This window comes from Xylona heveae (genome assembly GCF_001619985.1).
Source record: "Xylona heveae TC161 unplaced genomic scaffold L228scaffold_6, whole genome shotgun sequence".
Classification (NCBI taxonomy): Eukaryota; Fungi; Ascomycota; class Xylonomycetes; order Xylonales; family Xylonaceae; genus Xylona; species Xylona heveae.
Genome location: NW_017264198.1, coordinates 1,462,309 through 1,486,162, shown reverse-complemented (window position 1 = coordinate 1,486,162; position 23,854 = coordinate 1,462,309). Strand labels below are relative to the sequence as shown.

At 48.9% G+C, this 23,854-nt stretch overlaps 9 protein-coding genes across 9 annotated transcripts; 6 read left to right on the top strand and 3 right to left on the bottom strand.

The window, feature by feature from the left end:
- Positions 1 to 1,833: 1,833 nt before the first annotated feature.
- On the top strand, positions 1,834 to 5,437 carry L228DRAFT_239412 (hypothetical protein; the record flags this gene model as incomplete). The annotated part of the gene is made up of 5 exons (XM_018331143.1): positions 1,834 to 4,546; positions 4,587 to 4,793; positions 4,853 to 4,904; positions 4,956 to 5,302; positions 5,364 to 5,437. 5 exons carry the CDS (start codon positions 1,834 to 1,836, stop codon positions 5,435 to 5,437), a joined length of 3,393 nt encoding a protein of 1,130 aa, XP_018188003.1.
- A 702-nt stretch (positions 5,438 to 6,139) lies between these two features.
- On the top strand, positions 6,140 to 7,845 carry L228DRAFT_248141 (PLP-dependent transferase). The gene is made up of 2 exons (XM_018332792.1): positions 6,140 to 6,483; positions 6,651 to 7,845. The coding sequence occupies exons 1-2, from the start codon at positions 6,265 to 6,267 to the stop codon at positions 7,710 to 7,712; spliced, it is 1,281 nt and encodes a 426-aa protein (XP_018188002.1). The 5' UTR covers positions 6,140 to 6,264; the 3' UTR covers positions 7,713 to 7,845.
- A 321-nt stretch (positions 7,846 to 8,166) lies between these two features.
- L228DRAFT_211450 (splicing factor U2AF 35 kDa subunit) lies at positions 8,167 to 8,922 on the top strand (the record flags this gene model as incomplete). Its single annotated transcript, XM_018329896.1, has 3 exons — positions 8,167 to 8,211; positions 8,272 to 8,527; positions 8,594 to 8,922. 3 exons carry the CDS (start codon positions 8,167 to 8,169, stop codon positions 8,920 to 8,922), a joined length of 630 nt encoding a protein of 209 aa, XP_018188001.1.
- Positions 8,923 to 9,511: 589 nt separating this feature from the next.
- L228DRAFT_268909 (hypothetical protein) lies at positions 9,512 to 9,860 on the bottom strand (the record flags this gene model as incomplete). Its single annotated transcript, XM_018335210.1, has 2 exons — positions 9,512 to 9,668; positions 9,748 to 9,860. The coding sequence occupies 2 exons, from the start codon at positions 9,858 to 9,860 to the stop codon at positions 9,512 to 9,514; spliced, it is 270 nt and encodes an 89-aa protein (XP_018188000.1).
- A 2,398-nt stretch (positions 9,861 to 12,258) lies between these two features.
- On the top strand, positions 12,259 to 13,404 carry L228DRAFT_248133 (hypothetical protein). The gene is made up of 4 exons (XM_018332791.1): positions 12,259 to 12,503; positions 12,566 to 12,733; positions 12,803 to 12,987; positions 13,057 to 13,404. The coding sequence occupies exons 1-4, from the start codon at positions 12,335 to 12,337 to the stop codon at positions 13,219 to 13,221; spliced, it is 687 nt and encodes a 228-aa protein (XP_018187999.1). The 5' UTR covers positions 12,259 to 12,334; the 3' UTR covers positions 13,222 to 13,404.
- Positions 13,405 to 14,251: 847 nt separating this feature from the next.
- On the top strand, positions 14,252 to 16,156 carry L228DRAFT_268907 (oxysterol-binding protein; the record flags this gene model as incomplete). The annotated part of the gene is made up of 8 exons (XM_018335209.1): positions 14,252 to 14,291; positions 14,400 to 14,483; positions 14,556 to 14,661; positions 14,724 to 14,834; positions 14,890 to 15,150; positions 15,221 to 15,470; positions 15,554 to 15,867; positions 15,934 to 16,156. 8 exons carry the CDS (start codon positions 14,252 to 14,254, stop codon positions 16,154 to 16,156), a joined length of 1,389 nt encoding a protein of 462 aa, XP_018187998.1.
- Positions 16,157 to 16,833: 677 nt separating this feature from the next.
- On the bottom strand, positions 16,834 to 18,419 carry L228DRAFT_230887 (histone deacetylase phd1; the record flags this gene model as incomplete). Its single annotated transcript, XM_018330549.1, has 2 exons — positions 16,834 to 17,973; positions 18,088 to 18,419. 2 exons carry the CDS (start codon positions 18,417 to 18,419, stop codon positions 16,893 to 16,895), a joined length of 1,413 nt encoding a protein of 470 aa, XP_018187997.1. The 3' UTR covers positions 16,834 to 16,892.
- Positions 18,420 to 18,846: 427 nt separating this feature from the next.
- L228DRAFT_248130 (hypothetical protein) lies at positions 18,847 to 20,975 on the top strand. The gene is made up of 4 exons (XM_018332790.1): positions 18,847 to 19,164; positions 19,225 to 19,472; positions 19,531 to 19,777; positions 19,919 to 20,975. Exons 1-4 carry the CDS (start codon positions 19,113 to 19,115, stop codon positions 20,599 to 20,601), a joined length of 1,230 nt encoding a protein of 409 aa, XP_018187996.1. The 5' UTR covers positions 18,847 to 19,112; the 3' UTR covers positions 20,602 to 20,975.
- A 231-nt stretch (positions 20,976 to 21,206) lies between these two features.
- On the bottom strand, positions 21,207 to 22,970 carry L228DRAFT_268904 (hypothetical protein; the record flags this gene model as incomplete). The annotated part of the gene is made up of 2 exons (XM_018335208.1): positions 21,207 to 22,751; positions 22,833 to 22,970. 2 exons carry the CDS (start codon positions 22,968 to 22,970, stop codon positions 21,207 to 21,209), a joined length of 1,683 nt encoding a protein of 560 aa, XP_018187995.1.
- Between the last annotated feature and the right edge of the window lie 884 nt (positions 22,971 to 23,854).

Sequence of the window (23,854 nt, the reverse complement as noted above, 5' to 3'; positions counted from 1 at the left end):
AGCTGAGCCTTGGGAACTCGTTCGAGCATGAACTGCTCCCGATGCCATCGTCTGCGGGGGAGACTGTGGGAGCGAGGTGTGCACGAGAACGATCTTGCAAAGTTTTGCGGGAACAGCCTTCGGCCAAGCATGGCAGTCGTGCTAAGTGGCGTTGCACCCTATGATCCTAGGAGACTAAGTTACCTCTGTAGTTCGGTAAAAATTTGAAAATTACGGAGATCTTTCCGGCGGAAACTGCCAGGCGACAACCTTGGATTGCGAGGCAAACCTAGTTCAAAGAGACCAAGAGCAGCAAGTTTCTTGCCCCAGTACCCATGCCACCTCGGCAAAGGCAGTGCGGAATACGAAATACTTTGGTAAAATTGCCTCCTCCTCCGTCATGATTACTTACCACGAATGACAGTTGTGGCGATGTTCGGAGAGTAGCTAAAAAGGGGCGAGGCGCAACGGATGAAGTCGATGATTGGTGGCTATCTGAAGCTTCTTTTGGTCCAAGCCAAGCGAAGGGCAAAGCGCCATGGAAGAAGTTTTGACATGGGCATTAGCCAGGTGGTTAGGTAAAGCTAATTGCATCTTATTTAACATGATGAGACTAAAATGTCGATAGTCCTCCTATTGCATCCGGGGCTCCTCAACGGATAATTTATTGAGCGAGATGGAGAAAGAGGATCTGCATAGGTCCCGCTTCTGGCGCTATTGAGTCTCTGCGGCAGAAACAAATACTGTACTAGCAGGTCGGTTCCAGACCCCCGATGATCTGTAAGAAAGATTGAGGAAAGGGGGAACCTTGGGGAAGTAGCTTAGTGAGGAATGGGGACAGTTTGAGAAGCCATTTTAGGCATGTCCAACGATCCCTACATTCCGCGCTTCATGGACGCAGGAATATTATCTTTGCATAATTTGACTAGAAGAAACCCTAGAGAGGAACTATTTGGCTGGGATATTCCGAAGTACACACCGCATGATTATGCATGATAATAATCCCTGACTAAAGCCATCAAGGCACGAGGACAAACACGCGCCTCCCACGGTTTAAGCGATTCCAGTGTTGCAACTGGGTAAACTATTGTTTCCACTACAAAAGCGCTTTGATGGTGGGGTGGTATCGGCAAAACATCCATGACTCGCAAGGGGTGGCCCCCTATTGTTTCCCAGTGGGGAAAAGGGAAACCCTGTGAATCAAAGACACAGGAGCCCCTGGTTTAGCTCTGTTATAAATAGTTTGTATGAAAAAGACCTTGCTAAGTCGGCCAGAGGAGATGAGGACAATTGTCAACAATTCATGAGCTCTTGTCTCTTGTTTCGGTCGTCGTACCCTCTCACTCATATGTTAGATAATGGATAGGTTAGCACGGTGCTGATTTGGGCCAGCTTGACGATTGTGTCTGTAGGTGGTGGTGGTGGTGGTGGTGGTGTCGATAACATAAAAACACAAGATCGTCTGAATCTGCACAGTCTGCTTGGCAACCCACGAACGGTGCCGAAGGAAGGTGTGGCGTGTCTGTGCTGCGCGTTCGTCCCTTCCCATGTAACTTTGGATCGTCATAAGGGTTTTGTGCACTACCTACCTACTTTGTACGTACCTTATGCTCAGGCCAAGCACACGACCGCGGAGCAACCATCCTGTAGCCGCTGAGACAATAGCCTCAATCACAAACTTCAAGGGCAGTGAGAATTCACCGCCAGGGTCTTCCCATCCCCATAATCATCATTGTGCATCATGGCTTCTAAGTGAGAATCATAAAATTGGTCAGCCTTCTGCCAGCTCATCTTCCCGACTTTCTTGAACTCTTATCCAAGTCTATACTTTTGCCCGCTTCATGGGGTCACGTCATGTCCCTGGAGCGCTTGGCTGTCGACCGCCAAGCCGACGACCACAAATTCCTTAGCAAACAGTCATGGCGAACCAAGCTTCACTCAAAGGATGATACCAGCGCATCTAAAACGGCCAAAAAGGACCAAGAGCGAGCCCAAGAGGTCGCTGACTTCTTGCAACCGTCAATCGCCAAGGCTCGAGCTATATCACCCCGCATTGATACCTTGAACGCCCAGAGGTGGCCCGCCGCAGTCGACGTCAGCGGGCATGAAAATGATAGCACCCTCTCCCACGGAAGTGGTCAACGCAAATTAAATGCTCGATCAGGCCGGAATAAAATAAACTTGGTTGTCAGATTTACTGCTTCGAACCCAGAGATTATTGGTGAAGGGGGTGACGACGCTGAGCTGCCTCCAAATGCTGTTTCAAGGCGTGGCAAGGGCTCTCAAAGCTGTCAGGCCAGCACAAACCAGCGTTCAATTGCGGATGGTACCCCTGCTGGCTTACGCCATGCACCGACAAGCACCCCCCAAGACGGGAAAAGAACCAGACAGGAGACGGTCCATGCCGCACCTGTTCCTCTCAGGCGTGCACCGACGGGCTTCCCGCTTGATTTGGGAGACCAGCAAATAGATCACCCGCCGTTGGGATCTACCCATCCGAGTGAAAGCGCTTCCGTTGGAAATGATATGAAGCGGCAAAACGAGCCAAAATATATGCATCCGCAACCGACCAGGACCCAAAGACCAGCGATCAGGACGGAGTTTGAAGCAAAAGAGATTTCCAGGCTTTCTTCTCCAAGCAGGATACCATCGTCTCCCTACGATGTCTCCCCAGTATCTCCTTTGCAATCCTCGGAAACAGCGTTTGATCTAGACAGAAATTCACCGTCAGGAGCGCAATTAGAGGATACGACCGTCTCACCTCTATCAACTCCGGAGCTCGAGCAAGAGCAGACGAGACGTGGTGCGATTCCAGCGCGCCCAGACTTCTGCTTGCCGTCTCAGCAGCAGGATCTACGCGTTCTAGAGCCTGGAAAGGCACCGCAGCAATCTCAAAGTATCCAGAAAATTCCGTCTTCTCCAGAAACAAGGCAGGTGGTATCAGGTATTAACGCAGCCCCTCCACCTGCGATAGCCGCAGGGCCAAAGCGAAGTCCAAATTGCGGCCCAGTTCTGGAGGACTTTGGCAGGCGTGTTGAATATCTTTTCCCGCTGTTCAATTTGTCTCCAAACTCGCATGATCGATCCTTGAGTGACTGGCTGGTAGCTAGTGTTTGGTGGTTACTGCAGGCTCGCACTCAGCTTGAAGAGACGATGCGTCTTGCAGCACAGTCTTCGGAAGGCAAGGCTTTCGAAGAACCTCTGCGCCTACGAGCTGAACAATCCTGGATCAACCTTGCCAAGTGTTGGTGGATTGTAAATACTTTTATTCCTGTTTCTCTGAAAGAAACCTCACATGCAAAATCACCTTCTCGACAAGGGAAGGATGATTTCGACAATGAATTCGGAGGCATCCGTCAACAAATATTTGACCATTTAGGTTCGTTAGTGACATCCGCACAGCGAGGCAATCTTTTGCCGTCTTCGAGCGAGGCGACCACGCTCAATCAAAATATGAACATCAAGATTTGGCTCGAGTACCCACCTTTACCGCGACTTATTAGTGGACTTTTGAATCACGGCTCTTCTTCACTGCTAGAAATGAGCAAATTTTTGCCGCTTGGAGATACAGATCAAACCTACGTCTACGGAAGGATGTTCGTTGAGGTCACACTTTTACCAGAAAATGGAAATGAGTCTACCCGGTTCATTTGCGCTCTGTCGATCTTGAGAGACAAAGCTGAATGGCAGGTAAAAGCGTCAATTTGCAGCCAGAATCGACTCGTTCAAATATGTATACAAAATAACGTCAACTCTGGGCCCACTTGGGATGATGTACATTGGAAGGTCAAGGCGCATTCTCTCTTGGTACGGATAGCAGGTGGAACCCAGCTTGTACTCTGTTTGACCGATAAAGATTTCAAAAGCCTCTGGGGCATCTATCACCACGCGCAATCTTTCGAAAAGGGTATCCAAGCTTGTCATGACGAGGTTAAGGTGCTTCAAACTGCCGTAAAGAGTTGCCAGTATAGCGATTCTCCTCAATCTCAAAATTTCCCTTCAGGAGTAGTCCCTGGATGTCGATTATATGTTTTCGAAAAGCTGGCTCCTCGCCCTAGCAGTGATGCCATGCAAAGTTATCATGGTGGCGGATTCCGACTCTTGGTGGTAACAAGTCCAGAGTCAAAGGCTGTATTCCGCCTTGACGTTCGCTTGGGACATGGTGAGCTTTTGGAATTTGGCTTTCTGCGCGGCAAATGCGGCGAGCATATCTTAAGGCTTCAGGGCCGAAGAGATGATTCAAAATTTGTATTTTTGCTTGCGTTCGAGCAGCCTACAGTGTTATCGACTCTTTGGTCAATAATACATGGTGGCGCGCCGCGAAAAGGGGAGAATATGGTAATTTCTCGCATACCACTGAAAGGCTTCTCCATTCATCCTTGCTTGGATAACGATGAAGGAGAAAGCCCGCATATCATGGCACCCATGACGCTGAACCTGCAGCAAATTTCGATCATTGACGAGGAAGCCAGCTATTCTCGATCAAACCCTTCATCCCCTTCGTCAAGGAAATTGAGAATCTGTGCCAATGGCGAAATGGGCGTCTTTACGGATGGTCTTTCCCTAGGTAAGAAGTCAACTCTTTTTGGACAACTCAAAGCTAATAGAAACAGGCCCTGGCGAGCTCAAAGTGCGAATGAATGCTCAAAATAGAACAGAGGTAGAGCTAATACGGGCGGCCCAAGAGGATGGGATTTCAATGTGCATTGCAGAAAATCGAGCACAGACACAGGACCCCAGTTCTCTGCTCAATCTTCAGCGAATGATCAAAAGCTCTTCTACGATTCGAAATTACCTGTTTCAAAGTCTTGAAGGTAACTTTCCTACTTTTGAAGATAAGACTACTGGAACAAAACTTACAGACGTCGTATAGATACTCATAATTTTCTCCGAGCTCTGACAGGGTTTTCTGTCCTTTATGACGGGTGAGTAAACTAAACGGCATGTGGTATGTAATTCTTATTAACGAAGTGTAGTATTGCTTCTACATTTGCAATTTCACGTCGCCGAATGGTTGTCCCGATATATAAACGCTGGGCAGCCACGGGTCCTCGCATACAGATTCTGCGGCATGAGAAAATAGTGCAGCTTGTCGCATTTTTTGAGAAATTCAATTACGGAAGCTGTATGAACTTTCAGCTCAAAGGCACCGATGTCTTTGAGAATTTCAGCAAGTCAGGCAAATTTTACTTAAGAATAGTAGATGCAAAATTCGCTCTGCCTAAGCCTGTGGGAGGAGGAGACTCTGGGTTTGTCTGTCTGGATCTGCCTGACTATCCTGGCGAGCACGACGACATTACTCTTGCATTTGACGACGAAGCAGGTAAAGGCAGCCCTATTATCTGCGAATGCTTGAATGAACTCATAAACTGACTTAGTATTAGATCGGGACAATTTTCAAAAGGCATTGCCAGCGCCTGTAGGCAAATTCTCCCGGATTGGCTCGCTGCGGAAATAATAATGTGCGGCAACAAAGCACCATGAAATTCTTCCCACTCAAACCATTTTTTATTTGATCAAGCTTCATCTCGATCGTTATTTTTGAATCTCTGAATTTGAGCGTGCTGCAATGTATGATACCATTGGAAGAATTGATATAGCGAAGCATTTCTTTGGCGCGGGGGCGCCGTCCATCCTATTCCGTTGAGAATTCTACAGACCTGGCAGAAAAAAACAATTAATTCATCAGGACTCTAGATTCAATGATTTGATATGTAGCCCAGCTATGGGCTTGAGTCATTTCCCATTTTTGATCCAATAAGCCTTTCCGTAAGCGGTTCACGTAAGAGAGAAAGATCCGGACCTATATTACATAGGATTTGGAAAATAAATATCTCAGCTCACTACGTCTCATCAAGTTGTTGAAACAAAATTATTTAAAATCACTAATCTCAATGTTTGTCTTTTTTGACTCATAGCGTTGATGATGTGTCGTTCTGGATATTGCATCCGTCTTGTTGTTTTCCGAGGGATCAACCTCGCCCAAAGGTCAAGTTATAGTCCGCCGTACTGCTTAACCCCACTATTACTCAGTTGGTAGGGCGCGTCACGTCATTTAAGCCTATCGGGTAACGATAAGTCGTGAAGCTGCAGCTAAACGTAGGACGGGATACTGAGTCAAGCGTTGACATTTCTCCTTTGCTTTATAAATTGACATTGACTGAACACAATTATCGTTCTATTTTTTTTAAAGCCACGTGCTGATAAGCCGCTCCATTGAAATTTCTCGAAGCCTCCGCCGAAGATTGCCAGCTCTGGGAAGGAAATCCGTATTGCGCTTCCAAGATGTCTCATAACGGGGGAACCACTTCGCAACAACTGGCTGCAATTCCAGACACTAAGCCTGACGCCTCAGTGCGAGCGTACGCCCCTGAGACTCAGGCAATTCATGCCGACGATCACCTGAACACCAACCCAGATGTCGCCCCAGCATTGCATGTCTCTACGACCTTTAGATATACTGAAGATCCTGAGAAGCTGAGGCCGGTAGGAGATGATTCTGAGGTGAGATTCTACTTGGCTACTTCATGGCAATAGGGTATTGCGATTATGGCATCTCAATTCGCCCAATTCGAACATTCAGGTCTATTTCTCCTGCGAAAATTAATTGCAGTCGATGTTTGGATCCATCAACGTTTACTTGAAAAAGGCTAACGAAGAATCAACTCCAGTCACTGGACGAAAGCCACATCTACTCGCGAGTGACCGCGCCGAATACAACTCGGCTCGAGAGTATTCTGTCTACGTTGCTCAAGGGTCGAGCTGTGACATATTCATCTGGTCTGTCTGCCCTGCACGCGGCGCTCGTCTTCCTCAATCCCAAAAAGATATCCATTGGAGATGGCTATCACGGCTGCCATGGCGTGGTCGATCTCCAGCAACGTCTTACAGGGATGAAGAAGCTTCCCCTTGACTGCGCCGCAGAGGAGCTAGGCCCAGGGGACGTCATTCACTTGGAAACACCTGTGAACCCTACGGGCCTGGCCTTCAACATCCAGAAGTTTGCAGAAAAAGCCCACTCTAGAGGCGCATATCTGGTGGTAGATGCTACGTTTGGACCGCCAGGTCTCCAAGACCCTTTCGCGCACGGTGCGGATATCATAATGCACAGCGGCACGAAATATATTGGAGGCCATAGTGATATGCTATGTGGTGTATTGGCCACTCAACGCGAAGACTGGTGGAAGGTACTCCTGGACGATCGGACATATCTGGGCAGCGTGTTGGGAAGCTTCGAGGGCTGGCTGGGTATCCGCAGCGTGCGCACTCTTGAATTGCGCGTTCGCAGACAGAGCGACAATGCATCTCGCCTGGTTGCATGGCTGGATGCTATGGTCTCTGGACGACCAGACCAGACCCCTGGCAACGATGCTGCCTCGAGTTCGGCTAATGCAGCTCTTGTCCGAAAGATTGTGGCTCGTGTCGCTCATGCCAGCCTTCAGCATGATGACAAGGCCTGGTTAGACAAGCAAATGCCCAATGGCTATGGACCGGTGTTTTCTATGTGGGCAACCAGCGAAGCATTTGCTCGCGCACTTCCTAGTCGTTTGAAGCTATTCCATCATGCTACCAGCCTCGGAGGCGTAGAGAGTCTGATAGAGTGGCGAAGAATGAGTGACAAAGGTGTCGTACCGACCTTGCTCCGAGTGAGTGTTGGAGTTGAATCTTGGGAAGATATCAGAGATGATCTACTGCAAGGGTTCAAGGCTCTTGCTGGCGAGGCCACCTCTTGATTGAGCTTGTTGCTTTCGCACTGAGATGAACTGAACGTGTATATATCTAAAAACAACATATAGATAGTTAGAGATGATTTATGACTAAGCACCGATAGAGAGGCTGCAATAGAATCTAAAGCAATACAGGGACAATAATTCGGACAATTGCAGGCCAAAAGAAAATAAACATGTGAAGCAACGCGCTGAGCTTTGGCCATTCCCATATTGTTGCGCTGACATGTGCCGAAGCTAGCGTATATTCTGGAACCATCCCTGGCCTCGCAACCCATTAGTCAGCAAGTCGGAGGCGCGCTGCCTCCGATCACTAAATCATTTTGCCTCCCGAGCTTTGGATATCATCAGATTGAGAACAGCTCATTATTCACTCTTTGCGCAATCCCGATAAAGCCATTCGTTCTTGCGTCCTGTTAATTGATCTTTACAAGAGAGGACAGCGGATTGAAACAGCAAGATGGCCAACTATCTTGCGTCGATTTTCGGAACTGAACAGGACAAGGTATGTGACATCTGATCTGAAACGTTTCGCAAACCATCAACTGACAAAAAAACCCCAAAGGTCAACTGTTCGTTCTATTACAAAATCGGGGCCTGTCGTCACGGAGACAGGTGTTCGCGAAAACATGTCAAGCCCTCTTATTCCCAGACGATTCTCCTCCCGAATCTGTACCAGAATCCCGCATACGATCCCAAAAATAAGATGAATCCCGCGCAGCTTCAGATCCATTTCGACTCCTTCTACGAAGATTTCTGGTGCGAGATGTGCAAGTATGGCGAATTAGAGGAAGTCGTTGTATGCGACAACAATAATGACCGTAAGTTTTTCTCCCCATATTGCGGAAGTTTATCTTCGGTTCTAAACTAACAAATTATTGATGTAGATTTGATCGGAAATGTATATGCGAGGTTCAAGTACGAAGATTCCGCCCAGCAGGCGTGCGACGAGCTCAATTCGAGATGGTACGCCGCGCGGCCGATATACTGCGAATTATCGCCCGTCACGGATTTCCGAGAAGCCTGTTGTCGGCTGAATAGTGGGGAGGGCTGCGTGAGAGGAGGTTTCTGCAACTTTATACATCGGAAGGAACCTAGTGCAGAGTTAGACCGCGAGTTGCAACTCTCTACCGCGAAGTGGCTGAAAGTGAGGGGCCGCGATGAGAGGAGTGTGACCAGAAGCCCGTCGCCTGAACCCACGCGAAGACGACGTTAGTTTGCAGACCTCGATTTCTTCTGATCAAGTTTTGCTCAGCAATGTCCTTTCGCGAGTGCCGACTTTGGGCGGCTTTCTTTTCGTTTTCGTTCGAAATATTCTTCTATTGCATTACAGATCTGTTGTCTGGGAAAATATGGCGTTGTTCTATCTCTAGCAAGCTCCAATTGTATGTATGCCTTTTACTTTGGGTTCCCCCTCCAAGTTAGGATTGATCGGTGTTATTATTTTGCTTGCATTTGTACACTAGGCGTGCTCGAAAGAAAACACAAGGAAAAGGCATAGAATGTGGAAATAAGTTCTAATCGCACGAAATCAGACGTGTATGCCGTTGAAATGGTATCGAACAGGAACATGTCAAGGAAGAGAAAGAAAAAAGAAGAGAAAAACTCCGAGAACCCAAACCCAACAGAACACCTTCCTATCCACATCAGGGTAGTGATTATTCAGCTCCTCTCCGATAGCTCGTGTGCATTTGCACGAGCGTTTCTGAACGCCGGAATGAAGTCTTCGCTGAGATTGATGCTATGGCATATATAACACGGACGGCCGTGGTAGTAGAATGCCAACAAAACAACACTCGTGTATTTCAAATGCTACCGATTTTGATTTTGATCCGATGCGTACTCAGGAGCCAAATGACGACCACGACAGCGCCAATTGCGAGGAGCAAGAGGATCCAGAATGCCCAGCAGAGGATCGTCCGGCGTTTATTCTTCTTTTGCTGACGGGCTAACCAAGTGTCTCTGCTCCGCGCGTGACAAACAGTTAGTCTTGTCACATGATTGCGACTAAATTGCGATGCTGGAAGGGGTATGTTCTTACTGCTTGAGCTCGTAGCTCCCAGAGCCCGTCGGTGAGCGAATCGATGCTTCCTCATCCTGATGAATAGCCATGGAGAAGCGGCGCCAGAAGGCAGGATCTCTGATAAGAGCCATTATTGAAGCTCAATTGAGGGGTTTTCTTGGTATATTGATTCCCGTCAAGAAAGCTATTAAAGATTCCTTTTTTTTTGTATTTTTACTTAGAATTAAAATGTCGGAGATGAAGCGAAAATATGTAGCGTCGTTGAGGAAACCTGGAGAAGAAAAGATATCTGGAGTTTGCGGAGGCTTCAAAACGAGGGGTCGAAGTCTAATCCGGGGTTAAGGAATGTTGGAGGCCGGTTTTCTTGGTTTCTTGACTTTCTTTTTGGGACGTTACAGGAAACGAACAGAGTCTGCGACTTTCTTACTCCGGCTTGGGAAACGAGGGATGAAGAAAACGAATGACTGTCAACCGGTAGTGACGTCGTGCGTAAAAGAATGAGACGCACGAGCTGGTTGATGGATGGCCCTCGATGATGATGATGTATCAAAGAGCAAAAAGTTTAAAAGAAGAAGAAGAAGAAGAGAGGGTTCGAGTGGGACAAAAGAGGTCAAAAGGAAGGGAGAGGGAAGAGAAAAGAAGTGTTCCCACAAAAGAAGACGAGAAGATACCCCAAATTACCCATCTTTCTCTACGGACAAAAAGTCAACTACTGTGAGTCGTGTGTCTCAGGAGGGCCAACGGCCGATCCCGCCACTGGGCGCAGGAGGGCGCCCAACGTCTTGATCGTGGCGGACAGGGCGTCCAGAAAGGGCACGAGTGTGGTCGAGCACAGACATGATGATGATGATGAACCACCTCTACTAGTAGTGATCTTGTTGCATACGGTAATAAAATCAATTACTCTAGTGGGGGTTTTCCTCTTTCCATCAATAAATTGTTGCTGCATGAAAAGCTTCAAGAACCGGGTATCGCGTACTTTGCATGTTGTGGCTGATATACCCTGCTCCCAAACATGCGTCGCGGTCTCTCTCACTGGTCTGATCGCACGAGGGATCCACAGGGCGGAGATCTCTTAGCTCCCGAATTGATCAGCTAACAGAAGCAGTGCAGCACTGAATACCTCTCTGTAGAGGATTCTACTTGCCAAGTAGCTTCTCAAAGGATAAAAGGCGTCCAGTGGTATCGTTAGAGGGAGGTCGAAATGGTTCCAAAATAGAAAAAAGTCCCCTCAGGAACGGGGCGATCTTCGTCTTCCCCCTGGCACTTTACCGTGTTGGGTATCGAGCTCTGGCTTTTGCTCGGTGGACGGTCACCTTGTCACCCTTGTCACCCATGCTTCAACTTGGCTGGGAAATTACAAGTGGGACTTTTAAGCCGTCCATGACAGGGGGTCGAGACTATAGACAAAACACCATTCGAACCGTGCGATTGCGATTTAACTGCGGTACGCGTACACTTGCCCCAGAGGCCGCAGACTAAAATGGTTTTCTCTCATGAGATTTCTGGCTGGTTTTGACAAGGGAGGCATGAGTACGTAGTACGAGACTCGAGGTTTGCTGCCCTAGTACAAAGTACTCTATACAAAGTAACAAATCTTCTTTTGATCAATCGAATCCTTGACGATTGCCATTGTGCACCTGATTAAATTATTTGATTTTACTTTCCCGTGTACATGACACTGAAGAAATAAGCACACAAACTGAAAAGATTGTCTTGTCGTGCGTCATCTGACCTTCCTGCTATTACAAAGGGAGTAGGGGCTCAAGCTGACAGCAAGAGGGTGATATGAACAAGGGAGGGCAAAAGCATTGTCTGAGAAATACATCGTCGATCTCACTCTCAGTTGAATTGCTTTACAATGCGAATATGCGTATCATATGGATTGTGCTCGTTGCATCATTCCTCGACGTCGCTCCCATTTAAGCTTTTCCTCTTTTCGTGGCTTTGGTTGCTTTGGTAATCAAACCCAGAACGGATCGCCATCTATCTCTTGCTCATGTCTTGAATCCAAGCCCTTCCTGGGAATAAGGTTGCTTCGAAAATTATATTATCACAATTGAGACAGCAGCAGGTGATATACAGGTAGTGATGGTGCAGTCTGCCGTTAGTGTGTTTGATCACTCCCAATCGGGTGCCATAGGCATTACTTTCGTTACCTGATGAAATGGACAATTATTCTGGCTTTAGCGGGGCAATTTCAGATATTGACTGTCTAATAAGTTTTATTGAATTTTCATGGTTGATATTAATGTGGCTATGAGATGGTCACTTCCTATTCTAGACCGGACTACGATATTTATAACTATCCGTGTTTGCCCAATAAGCTGCGATACAGCGGGTGGTGGCCGAGATTCTTGGTTAAGAAGATCGCTCTCGCTCGATAAGGGATATCAATAACGGGAAGGAAAAGCTACCGGTACCGACTCCCGCGACCCCTCCAATGGTTCCTTGATGGATTTATTTAGCTCGCGGGGCGTGGGATCGTCTCTATCCGCCCGAGTTGCAGATCTTCTTCCCCGTTGATCACCTTCCCTGAGATCGTTCACTCCATCTGACAAGGAATTGTGGTCTTTTTTATCTACGATTGAGGATATCATTCACAATGACTGTGGAAGATCTTCCCTTTTGGCTTGTCAATGTCCCGCGTGATCAATGGCCGGCTACTTGTCCTGACTTTTTGATTAACGCGAACCCAAAAGATCAGCGTATTTTGAGCACACCTGACCAGGAATACCACCGGCTGACTTGGGCTGAGGTCCAAGATATCGTCAGTATGTCTGGAAATAAGAGTTTCAAATTTTAAGATTTACAACCGACTGAATCATTGTTTCAGAAAGCAATCAGATTGGACTTTTCCAGCGAGCGCCCTCTGATCTCAGAAAATACTTGGCCTACAGCGCCAAGTTAAAGAAAGAATATGGCGCCGTGGTGAATTTTGTGCTCAAAGAGAGACTGCAATGGGCTGACCTGATACCCAAAGGTCCGCCCTTTACCAATCCAGGTACTATCCGAAAACCTAGTTGAAATTTACGGTATACATCAGACTGACACATTGACCTTATCGTGTTAGACGACATCAAGATTCTCTATAATGACTGGCCTTATGGAATTGACAAGAGAATCGTCCACCTCGTGGTATGGACAAAATTTGAATTAAACGAAGACCCTACAACCGGAGATCTCACCTCTGAGGCGCGTCAAGAGATTGAAGATTATGTGCAAAAGACATTTTGCTCACAGGTTGATCCAAGAAATGTAAAATGCGCCCTCTCTTCGCCCCTGTGTGGTTATTTTCATTACTGACTTTTGCGTGAACATGAAAAGGTCATTTGGTTTAAGAATTGGAGATCACTCAAGTCTGTTCATGCCATTGAGCATTTCCATGTGATGCTTTTCGACGCAGACCCTGTCTTTCTCCGACGAATTACTAATGGCGATGTGCCGCTGAGCGAAAAAGTCGGATCAGCTGTAGTTCCGGGCGACGGATAAGATGTCCATAGAGTGGCATTGCTTATGCAAAGGAGTCACATGATCAGGTGTAAGGAGTCATTTGTGATACGAATAGAAAGATGACGGTAGGGCGTGGGATATAAGACCATGTATATTTCTTTTCAGCAGCACTGATATCATACTCTTGAGCTTAATTATAGAATTGAATAAATATTGATTGACTTTTATTGTATGATTGTGCAGTATTTAATCTACTACGGTAAGTCACAATTGTTCAGTGACAAAGTCTATCCGATGGTGATACTATACTACTCGTAGCAAGATCACAAAAACAAAATACCTAAGAGGGAGACGGATGTCCATCTGCCGTGGGGAGGTGTGGAATGACGATAGGTGATGATATCAGGGTCTCCATCATTATTGTGAGGTCGGATTGTTCCACCCTTGAACTTCCGACCCACACGCTCCGAAGCCGAAGGAGCGAGGGGAAGGGGAGGGGAGGCCCCTCGGTCGCTTAATTGACCCCTCGTGGCCGCAAAGGATTCTGTAAGTGACTGCCAGCTCTAACACTAAAACTACCATCTGGCTTTGTATTGTACCTTTGGCTGACTGCTGTGTCAAAATACTCCCACCCCACGGCTTTTGGCGCCTACAAGGTAGTTGGTTGTGCCCGAAATTGTGTTTGAGCACAATTAACATATCTGAATAATACCTTAATCGTCACCGGCAAAAGACCCCGCTGCCGACTCACCGCCATCGCCAACGCATCTCTGGCAGCGATTGGGAAAGCTCGATATACGAATCCTCTTGTCAACATCCCTGTACTGCCTAAGGCTGTGCTCGGTTTTTTTATTCCGTCATCCGTCACTACAGTACTGTTACTCGCTGCCTGACCCTCTGCGAGTTCGCCCTGTCACCGACACGTTCCGCGTAAGCCTGGGCATTTTCTAGGCACTTTCTCTCTCGCTCTGCGGTAGAAAGCTTATTAGGCAGCCTTTCAAAGAAGCTGTTCCTTGCCTTTCCTTCTCGTCATTTTGGACTTTTGTGAAGCACCCCAGAATCGGCGAAGATGGTGCTTGGTCACAGCCACAGAAGATCGTCAGTTGCCGGTATGTCGAAGACTGATTACCTCCGACTTTGGTTACTTTTTTATAATTCAGAAGGAGGTATCGAGAACATGAAATGGGTCACTGACAAGCTCTTTTGAACTTCTAAAGGCAGTCGCTCCTCCACTGAGGAAAACCGGCCCGACTCTGCAAGCGGCGAAGATGAAACCATCGTAGAACCGGATCAGGGAAATGGTAAGCTGAGCTGACTGCTTTTGTATGGAGAACTGTGATTCTGACGAGGCCCCGAATTTTGCGACTAAATAGTTCTCTCCCACATAATCTCGCAGTTACGTCCCGGCGCGGACTTGAGTCGCGTCGTGCTACCGACCTTCATCCTGGAGCCAAGATCAATGTTGGAGAGAATAACCAAGTGAGTTGACCAGCTTGGACTTGGGGAGTTGGAATTACTGACAGTGGCTGTCCTGGGTAAAGCTTCATGGCGCATCCCGAAACCCTCCTTCCTATGCCTACCATCGAAGATCCGACCCAGCGATTCGTGGCTGTGGTCAAGTTCTATCTGAGCGGTTGGCACATTAAGCCTCCGTAAGTTCTCCACGCCCATGTTCTTCAAGGTGCCTCCTCTAACACGCTTTCAAAGTGGAGTGAAGAAGCCTCTCAACCCCATTCTCGGAGAGACCTTTACCTGCTATTGGGACTATCCCGACAATACCCGGGGATATTACATTTCGGAACAGACATCGCATCATCCTCCCAAATCCAGTTACTTTTACATGGCACCGGAGCATAACATTAGAATAGACGGGACTTTGAAGCCAAGGAGTAAATTCCTCGGCAACTCTGCGGCAAGCTTGATGGAAGGCATTGCAATCTTGCGGTTTTTGAACAGAAACGAAAAATAGTAGGTGGACCCGCATCTCAACAAGTTTATTAAGCCAAAAAAACCACGGTGCTGATGAGAAGGGCTTTAGCTTCCTGACACAACCAAACATGTACGCTCGCGGCATTCTCTTTGGAAAGATGAAGTATGAGTTGGGCGACCACAGCTTCGTTCGCTGCCCGGAGACTGGTCTGGTAGCCGACATTGAATTCAAGACAAAGGGTTACTTTAGTGGCACCTACAACGCCATCGGCGGTGTCATCAAGCAGGAGAGTACTGGCAAGGTCCTGTACGAAATTTCCGGTCTGTGGAACGAGGCGATGTATATCAAGGACACCTTGGTAAGTTTCTAAGAAAACACTCATTCGTCTTACGATCGCTTTGCGTCAGAACTTGACTAATTTTTTTTTTTTTTCCACAATAGACTGGTCACAAAGAAGTGCTATTTGATGCAACCAATGCAAAGCATACGCCCCCTCTGGCTCGCCCTCTGCAAGAGCAGGAAGAGCGCGAATCTCAGAAGCTCTGGTACAAGGTCGTGACGGCGCTAAAGGAACGCAACCAAGATGTTGCAACAGACGAAAAGAGCAGGATCGAGGATATGCAGCGCATGGAAGCTGCTCATAGGGCAGACGACGGTGTCGAGTGGCACCCTCGCCTCTTCAGGAGAGTTCACGGGGGCCACGGGGGCCCTGAAGAGGGCGAAGAGGACTTGGATTGGATCTTAAACGCAAGAATGTATGTGAAAGAAAACAGGTTACCCCAGTTACGGCCTACAATGGCAATAGCTAACGATTTTGATAGTGACGGTGCGACGCCAGAGGAACAGGCGCAGCAGATTCTGGCCATAACGCCAATCCTCCCTGGACAGAAGCAGTCCCAAAAATTTGCCATTCCCCCGCATCATCTCGCCGCTCCCGGCGAAGCTCCACCAGAGGACGTCATTGGCCCTATCAAGAGGAAAGATACAGAAACTGCTGAGATTGATGAGTTTGTCGATGCCGAAGACGGCTCCACACACGGATGAAGAGCTGCCCAGATATACTCAACGAGTTGACAAAAAAACTATTCACAGAGAAAATTATTTTCAACAGCCTATATTTCGGGTCTATCTATCTAGGCGGAATATGCCACCTTCTGTCACGCCTCGGTCGCGTCTCGACATTTACATGGTTTTGGAACAGTGCTCAATATAGATGACGCTGCACGGTGGTTTGACCCCTTCCCTGAGAGAGGTTCAGATTTTGCTCCGGGGTGGGTGTTTCGCCAGTACTCTGGGCAATTCAAAGCAGATAACTTGAATCTATTTCTCCCTCCATTTGCGTTGTGCATTTGCAAGAAATACCTCTGTTGGCTCTTTCCAAATTTTTCTCTCTCTACATTGTATCTAGAAATACCAGGTTTATATATTTGCATTAAATTTCTTCCAAGAACTTTTTTATACAAACAAAAAAAAAACCTTTCTAACCAGTTCGTAACATTAAAAATTTCTTAACGCCACAACTCTAACCTGGGACGCCATGACACCTTATAGTCTCTTGATTGTAAAAGCGATATCCAAAAATGACGCAAGTGTCTGATGCAAAACAACGCCGCCGATGAATCCAAGATTCGCTTCCCAAAAAGAAGGTAGAAATAAAAAAAAAAAGGTAAGCACGGAGAAGAGGGACTCCACCACGATACTAAAAGGCCAATTTTTTTTTGGCTGAAGCAATAAAGCCCCGAGTTGCACGAGCCGGGGGAAGCAGGGAAGCAGGGAAGCACTAATCAACCAATTCACCCAAGGTGCCTGCACCAGTTTCGTTTTGCTTTCGATAACGATCGTCACCATCTTCTCGCTCTTCTTTGATCTCGCGATCGACGTCTTCGCGGATTCCGCCCAAGTCGGGGGGGATATGCTGCATCATGACGCTGGGGGCGCTCTCCAAGTACGCGAGCTGTTTATGGATGCCCTCGACCAAGCTCCAGAGGTACTGGCGGGAATTTTTATTCTCGAAACGTCCATGTTCAGACAGCGGAGGAAACAATGTGTTATCTGGAGCGAAGTGGGCGAGGGCGGGAGTATGGGCGGGGAGTTTCTCGTCGAGCTGCTCGGAGCAGCCGATGCAGATGCTCGTCTCGTAGGCCCACAGACGGGCCACGTTGCGCGGGGTATATCCGCCGCCGCCAAAGACGAGGATGGGTAAGTTGAGCCGCTTGACGAAATCGACGCAGCGGCCGTGCGCGCGGATGTTGAGGTTGAAGCATCCGAGGCGGTCGCAGCCGAGGGAGTCGGCGCCGCATTGCAGCACGATAACGCTGGGCTGGTAGGCGCCGACGCAGGGCTCGACGATCTGCTTGAACAGCCAGACGTAGTCTTCGTCCTCGATGCCGTCGTGCAGGGGCACGTTCAGGGCGTGGTGCGCGCCGGGGTTGAGCGGGTTCTCGGGCCCAGTGGAGGAGAGGGGGCCGGTGCCGGGGAAGAAGTTGTCCTTGTCGTATTTGTGGAACGACAGGGTCATGACTCGATCGGTGGACCAGAATGCTTGCTCGACGCCGTCGCCGTGGTGCACGTCAATGTCAATGTACAAGACGCGCGGATGGTATCGGAGCAGCTGCAGGATAGCAAGGACAATGTCGTTGGTGTAGCAGAAGCCCGAGGCTTCTGTTTTCTTGGCGTGGTGGAGTCCGCCAGACCAGTTGATGGCGACCTGGGACTGTTCGTTGCACAGCTTTCGCGCGGCATCGAGAGATGCGCCGGTGTAGAGAGAAGCGTAGTCGTATAGCCCGTCGAAAATGGGACAGTCGTCTCCGATATTGTATTGAGCGAGTCTAGGCTCGAGTAGCATGTTGTTCGGTGTGACTCTGTGGTCGATAGCCGGTCAGTACAGTTGCATTCGTACAGAAGCAAAAGAAGAGGGAGGGGGGGGGAGGGGAGTGAAATTGGAAGATGAGGAGCGAAAGATATGTTATACGCACCGTTTGAGAAAGTCGAGATAGTCTTCCGTATGAAACTCGGCCATTTCTTCCCTGGTCGCTGCGCGCGTGAGGTAGAGATCCATAGCGGTATGCATGCCATATGCCATGACCAGTTGTTTCGTAAGAGTCAATCGCCATGGCTTCATGGGGTGGGATTGGCCAAAGTGAAACTTCTCGACCGAGGAATTCGCATGGAACGAAACAGTGTAGCCTTTCGGCCGCACGATTCCATTCTTTTCGATTTCGCGCTGAATCTTGTCGTCCAAGGTCAGAGTATTCTCTTCTATCCGCCCAGGAGCTTGGTACTCCTGAACGACGGCGGATCTCGCCATCGTGTGGCGTTTGCGCAGTGAGTAGCTTCTGTTGTAGGTTCGTTCCCATTGCGGCGGCATCGCGGAGGAGTTAAGAGTGGCCAACCACTAACCGGGGGGGCGGTCGGACCGGTGGAACTATCTTCCGACCTGCTGGTTGTATCACGGTTGAACGCCAACACGCGATATTTTGAATACTGGGATGGAGGAGAATAGGTGCAAATAAATATCTTTGAACAGTGTTGATGCCATTGCGCATATTTACTTGTTGTTTACGAACAGTTTTGAATTTGTAATTTGTTTTCATTCCAATTCTATTCACTTATTGAAGGAGGAAATGACGACCAGCGAGTAATTCCCATTTCCCAAACCGGCTAGCCTATCAGCCCTATCAGATTCAGAACGTCTACTACTCCATCGCAGAGCGCTCTTGGCCGCTGAAATCCATCTAATATTCGTCTTTTCATCAATTTTTTGCTCTCTCCTCTCAAGATACCATTCTCTACTTTCCGTCCATCTGTTCTCTGGACCTGAGGGGCCGAGGTTGCGTTGTAATTTCTGCATGTTGAGCGCCATCTCAACTTTGATCACTTCTATCTCGCCACTTCATTTCCTTGACCTTCCATCCAGCTGAACGCTTTCATCTTCTATTATATATCCGTGGTGTACATCTGATTACACCATATTATTCTAATATCGAAGATTTCTCTCGCCATGGCGCATCCCGAAGATGCCGGCGCGGTGCTGGAACAATTCATTCACGATGGTAAGTGTCACGTGATATATTTTATCAAAAGACCATGAAACGCTGACAGGGAGAAAACAGTTGCCAATCTGCCTGCTGAGGTAGCGCATCTTTTGGAAGAGATTGCAGCAAAAGACAAGGTCATACAAGAATGCCGCGCAGTCATCACGGCTCGAGACAATAGCATCCAAAAATTCATCAAGCTCAACGGCAGTCTCCAGATTAACCCCAAGGAGGACTCATACAGTAAGACTATTGCTCAGAATTTCGACCGAGCACAGATCTTGCAAGAAGAAAAGGTTGGATTGAGCGAGAAGGCTGCTGTACTGGTACGTAAACCCCGTGGTCCCCGCATGTAAAGTCACATCAGCTGACTCTGTCCACAAGCTGGATCGGCATATCAAACGACTCGACCTCAAGATTCGCGACTTGCAAAATGAGGGCGCCATGCCGCCTGACCCTACGATGCCCTCTTTGCTTCAACCTAGTCCGGGGAACCGCGTTCCTCCGGCGTCCGGGCCTAGCACGGGCGTCAGCACCCCTCTCCACCCACTATCAATTAACGCAGGGACGTCCTCGGCGACAACTGTAGCAAATTCTGGGATGGCAAGGCTTGCCCAACAGGGTCCAACAGGTCAGCATCATCATCATCTTCTTCCTCATCTTGACGCCGCGGGGGTGACTCCCCACGGCACTACCCAACCATCACAATGCCCCTCATCTTCTTCCATTTCTTCTTTGTCTTTGAAGAATTCATCTCACCTAGCCGACTTAGTTGCCCCTTCTACGCCCTCCGCGACCCCTTCCTCGGCAGCAGCCACGCTTCTTCAGCCACCACAGCGCCATCGCGAGTCTTCTGCTGGTGCCGCGGACGCCAAACGCCGTCGCCTGAACGCCCAGATCAGCAACCTGTCACAGACAACATCAGCGTCTGGCCTAGCGCGGCACGCGTCCGCCGGGCCTGGCACACCCAAAGCCGGCACACCGGGCAGTACGCGCGCCGGAAGTGCCGGGCCCCGCACCACCATCAAGAAGTCCAGCAAGAAAGTAGCGCCCCATCAACAAGTGCGCAAAAAGACATCTACGAAGACCGGTCTGCTCAAGAAGCCTTCATCTGCCAGGAAACTGCTTGGCGCCAACGGAATCAAAGCCTCGCCGTCGTCTACGGGAGACGAAGAAAGCGTGCTGAGCGAAGCCAGCGGCATCTCGGACGACGAAAACCTCTCCCCGCCTCCGGGCGTGGCTGGCTCCGGCGACGAAGAAATGGAAGATGTCGGCGAGGAAGAAGATGCCGGTGACGATCGCAAGTATTGCACGTGTCGCAGCGTCAGTTACGGAAACATGGTCGCCTGCGATAATGACGACTGTCCGTACGAATGGTTCCATTGGAGTTGTGTGGGCATGACCAAGGAACCTGTAGGGAAGTGGTACTGCGATGAATGTCGGAGTAAATTGTAGTCATCTTTGTCTTGCAGTATGGTTTTGATTTGACTTTGATTTGCTTCCTATATTTAATTTTCCAATCCCCTTTTCTTTTCATGGGATGTCCTTTGCCATTGTCGGCTGTATATATATCAATGCGGGTGATTGGGATCTTTTTCTGGTAAAGGATGACGGGCAGCGAGTGGCGTTTTGTGGTGTTGTCTTTTCCTCGACACAGGCAGTGTCCGTTGTCATCATAACATGATTGGCGAATGGTATCTCAATTCAGTCATGGATTCAATCATCATCCGTTTATATTCGTCATGCGGTTGCGGTGAAAGTTATATTGAATACTGATCATGCACCTCCAATGATTCCGACTGAGACCTGCTTCCCACTGCATGGCCGATCAGAATGCATCAGTCGAGTCATACTTCAACAATAGCTAGCTGTTCATACCGAATGCGAATAAAGAAACCCCAAAAGAGGTAATGCAAGGTCGTAATGCAAGATAACGTATGCCTGGCTAAAAAAGAAAATGAAAGCAAGGGTAAAAATAAAGAAAAGACGAAACGAAACGAAAAGAAAAGAAAAGAAAAGCAAAGAAGAGAAAACGAAATGAAAGGTAAAAACAGACACCATCAACGCAGAGACTCATAAGCAGGGTATCTTCGGCCGTCCACGCCCACGATCGGGCTCACGAATCGTCTGACACGTGGACGATCTCCATCGACTGACCGACTGGGGACGCGCCGAAAACCAGGATAAGAAGGATGAGAACCAGGAGGAGGAACAGCACCGGCCGGGCTCGGGGGGAGGTCAAACAGGCCATCTACGTTTCTCCAGCGAATAGACCCAGGGACTCTAGCATATTCTGGTTTAGCAAAACCGGATGGTCCCGCTGGGGAAGTTCCCGAGGATCCAGAGGCGCGACGTGGCATGTAATAGGCTTGGGATGCTTGCATTGTTGGGGCACGCACGAAGACGGCTGGTCCAGGAGGCGGTGGGGACGGCGCTTGCGGCGCGTGATGCGCGGCGTATGCTTGGTAATGCTGAAAGGGGGGCTGTTCGGAAAAGCGCCGTGGGTGGGGGGTGACGCCTACGAAGGGCCCGCCGCGTAGTTCGTCCCTGTCGAGCTCGTGGCTGCGATGGTGGCGAAGTGGGGGAGGAGGCTGCATGTTGTTTTGCCGAGGGCGGACGGGGATTCGCTCGCCGTCAGAGTCAAGGTCGTCTAGGGAGTCGCTGGAGATAGATGGGCTGATGCTTGGTTTGCGATGCCGTCGCGTACGACTTCCGCTGTGTCGGCGGGAGTGGGAGTGGGAGTGGGAGCGAGAACTGGGTCGATGGCGGCGGGAATAATTTGTGTGAAGTTCGGCGGTGGCGGCGGCGGCGGCGGCAGCAGCAGCAGAAGAGGAAGAAGGGGAGGCGTCATATCCATTCCCCCCGCCGTGGTAGGGTTCATGGGTATCAGGGACATGACGGTCTGAAGAAAAGCTTCCTCCCGGACCTGCTCGTGGTCTGGTAGAGTAAACGTAAGTAGCCGGCTCGGTGGGACCACGCTCGTCGGCTGCTCGGCGACGGGAAGAGTGGCTCCGTGATGATGCCGTCCGTGAGCTTCGGGGTCGAGCTGGTTCATGGTGAGAATGAGGGCTGGAGAAGTAGTCGTCTGCTACGTCTGTTCGCGCTGAGTCACGAGATCCAGGTCGTGGCCCATTTGCATCTGGCGTTCGAGCATGGTTTTGGGCTTGTTCGATCAGAGCATCGGACTTGAGTCGTTGAGTAGCGCCTTCATGCCATCGTAGCATCTCCTCATCGGCATACAAGGGAAAGGCCTCTTTCGGCAGTATCTTGGGAAAGAGGCTGCCATCATCCGGGTTGACAATGTTGAACTTTTGAAGAGCTTCCTGGAGGTAAGGCACGTGCTCTTCGGGGCCTAAGAGGATCTGGATGGTCTGCCATCGTACAAAACCTCTCGTTTCTAATGCCGGGATAGAAGGAGGAGCAAAGTCGTCGCCCGGTGTTGGTAATAATGAGTGAGCGCAGCCCAAGTACTGATAGATGTGTGATAGAGGCCAGTACGGCGTGTCAAGAAATAAGCTGTCGTAATTGCCGCCCACCGATCTATAGAATGCTGCGAGCTTTATCGGTGTGAGTTGTGTGCTCTCCTTTGGCTCAATCTCGGTGGACTAAGGCCGTTGCAAAGTAAAAGGTTAGTTTTATTTTTTTTTATTCATGTAAATATTCCAGTTGATACAAATATGACTTACGATATGGTTTGTGACGCCTCGAAGCAACGCGTCGAGGAGCTTGCTAGGCGTCTTGTCAGGCTTAAGCAGAAAGCCCCAGTAATGAGCTGCCTCGGCGGCCGCTGCGGGATCTGGCTCGGTCGCTTGAGTTTGAGCCATGGACAAGCTGTGCTAGTGTGAGTTACGACCAGCTCGGTATACCGCAAGCGGAGAGTTTTAGCTAAGGATGAAGAAAGTAACAGTCGTCAGATTGTCTTCGATTCATCCGACGATGTTGCGCACCCCCAGTTGAAGTAAATAAAATAAGCCGAGGCTGCGCAAGAGATTCCGCAGTCAGATATACCAAAAAAAATGGCGGGGTGAACTGATAGCGGTGTACAATAGGTGATTGCCTGCATATTAACGCGCGCTATGGTTGGTTCAGGCAAAGTCAAGGCAGACGTGTCTCGTGCAATTCTGCCGGTGGACCACGCAGTGAAACCACCACGCCAGGTGCCTTCTGAATGGACCAAGTCCAACAACCACACGTCAAGTCATATCAGTAAGATACTGTCGTGTCAGCCCCCGCATCACCTCCAATTTGATATCAGCCCTAAATTATGGTCTTTTCCACGGTTAACAATTTGACAGCCTGTCGTGCGAGGCTACGCTCGGTCGACCAAGCCAGACATTTGAAAGCGGTTGTTAGTTGTTTACAATTCACAAATATTACGGTGAAGAGCTACGAATACAAAGCACTTTATTTGAAATGCTCGACCATACCCAAAGATACTGACATGGCACGAGCAAAATGGTCAAAGTCCAGGACGGCTCATCACTGTATAACATGACAGCAGGGGCATAATGTAGAACAGCGACTTCCATGTCAGAAATCGACAAGACATTTTAAAATATGAGCATGAGGCCACAGGAAAACAAAGACTTAAAGTAGTGGTATTATCAATGTATTTTGGTATTGTGTAAAAACAAAGTGCTATTACGTTTGTATGAACAACCGGTCTGATTAAAAATAAAACTCGCCAGAAGAGTCAAAAGCCGTAAAT

Coding starts and splice junctions, on each gene's coding strand:
- L228DRAFT_248141 (XM_018332792.1), top strand. CDS start 6,265: ATGTCTCATAACGGGGGAACCACTTCGCAACAACTGGCTGCAATTCCA. Junction 6,484..6,650: donor CGGTAGGAGATGATTCTGAG/GTGAGATTCTAC, acceptor AATCAACTCCAG/TCACTGGACGAAAGCCACAT.
- L228DRAFT_248133 (XM_018332791.1), top strand. CDS start 12,335: ATGACTGTGGAAGATCTTCCCTTTTGGCTTGTCAATGTCCCGCGTGAT. Junction 12,734..12,802: donor TCCGCCCTTTACCAATCCAG/GTACTATCCGAA, acceptor TTATCGTGTTAG/ACGACATCAAGATTCTCTAT. Junction 12,988..13,056: donor CACAGGTTGATCCAAGAAAT/GTAAAATGCGCC, acceptor GAACATGAAAAG/GTCATTTGGTTTAAGAATTG.
- L228DRAFT_248130 (XM_018332790.1), top strand. CDS start 19,113: ATGGCGCATCCCGAAGATGCCGGCGCGGTGCTGGAACAATTCATTCAC. Junction 19,165..19,224: donor GGAACAATTCATTCACGATG/GTAAGTGTCACG, acceptor GGGAGAAAACAG/TTGCCAATCTGCCTGCTGAG. Junction 19,473..19,530: donor GCGAGAAGGCTGCTGTACTG/GTACGTAAACCC, acceptor TCTGTCCACAAG/CTGGATCGGCATATCAAACG.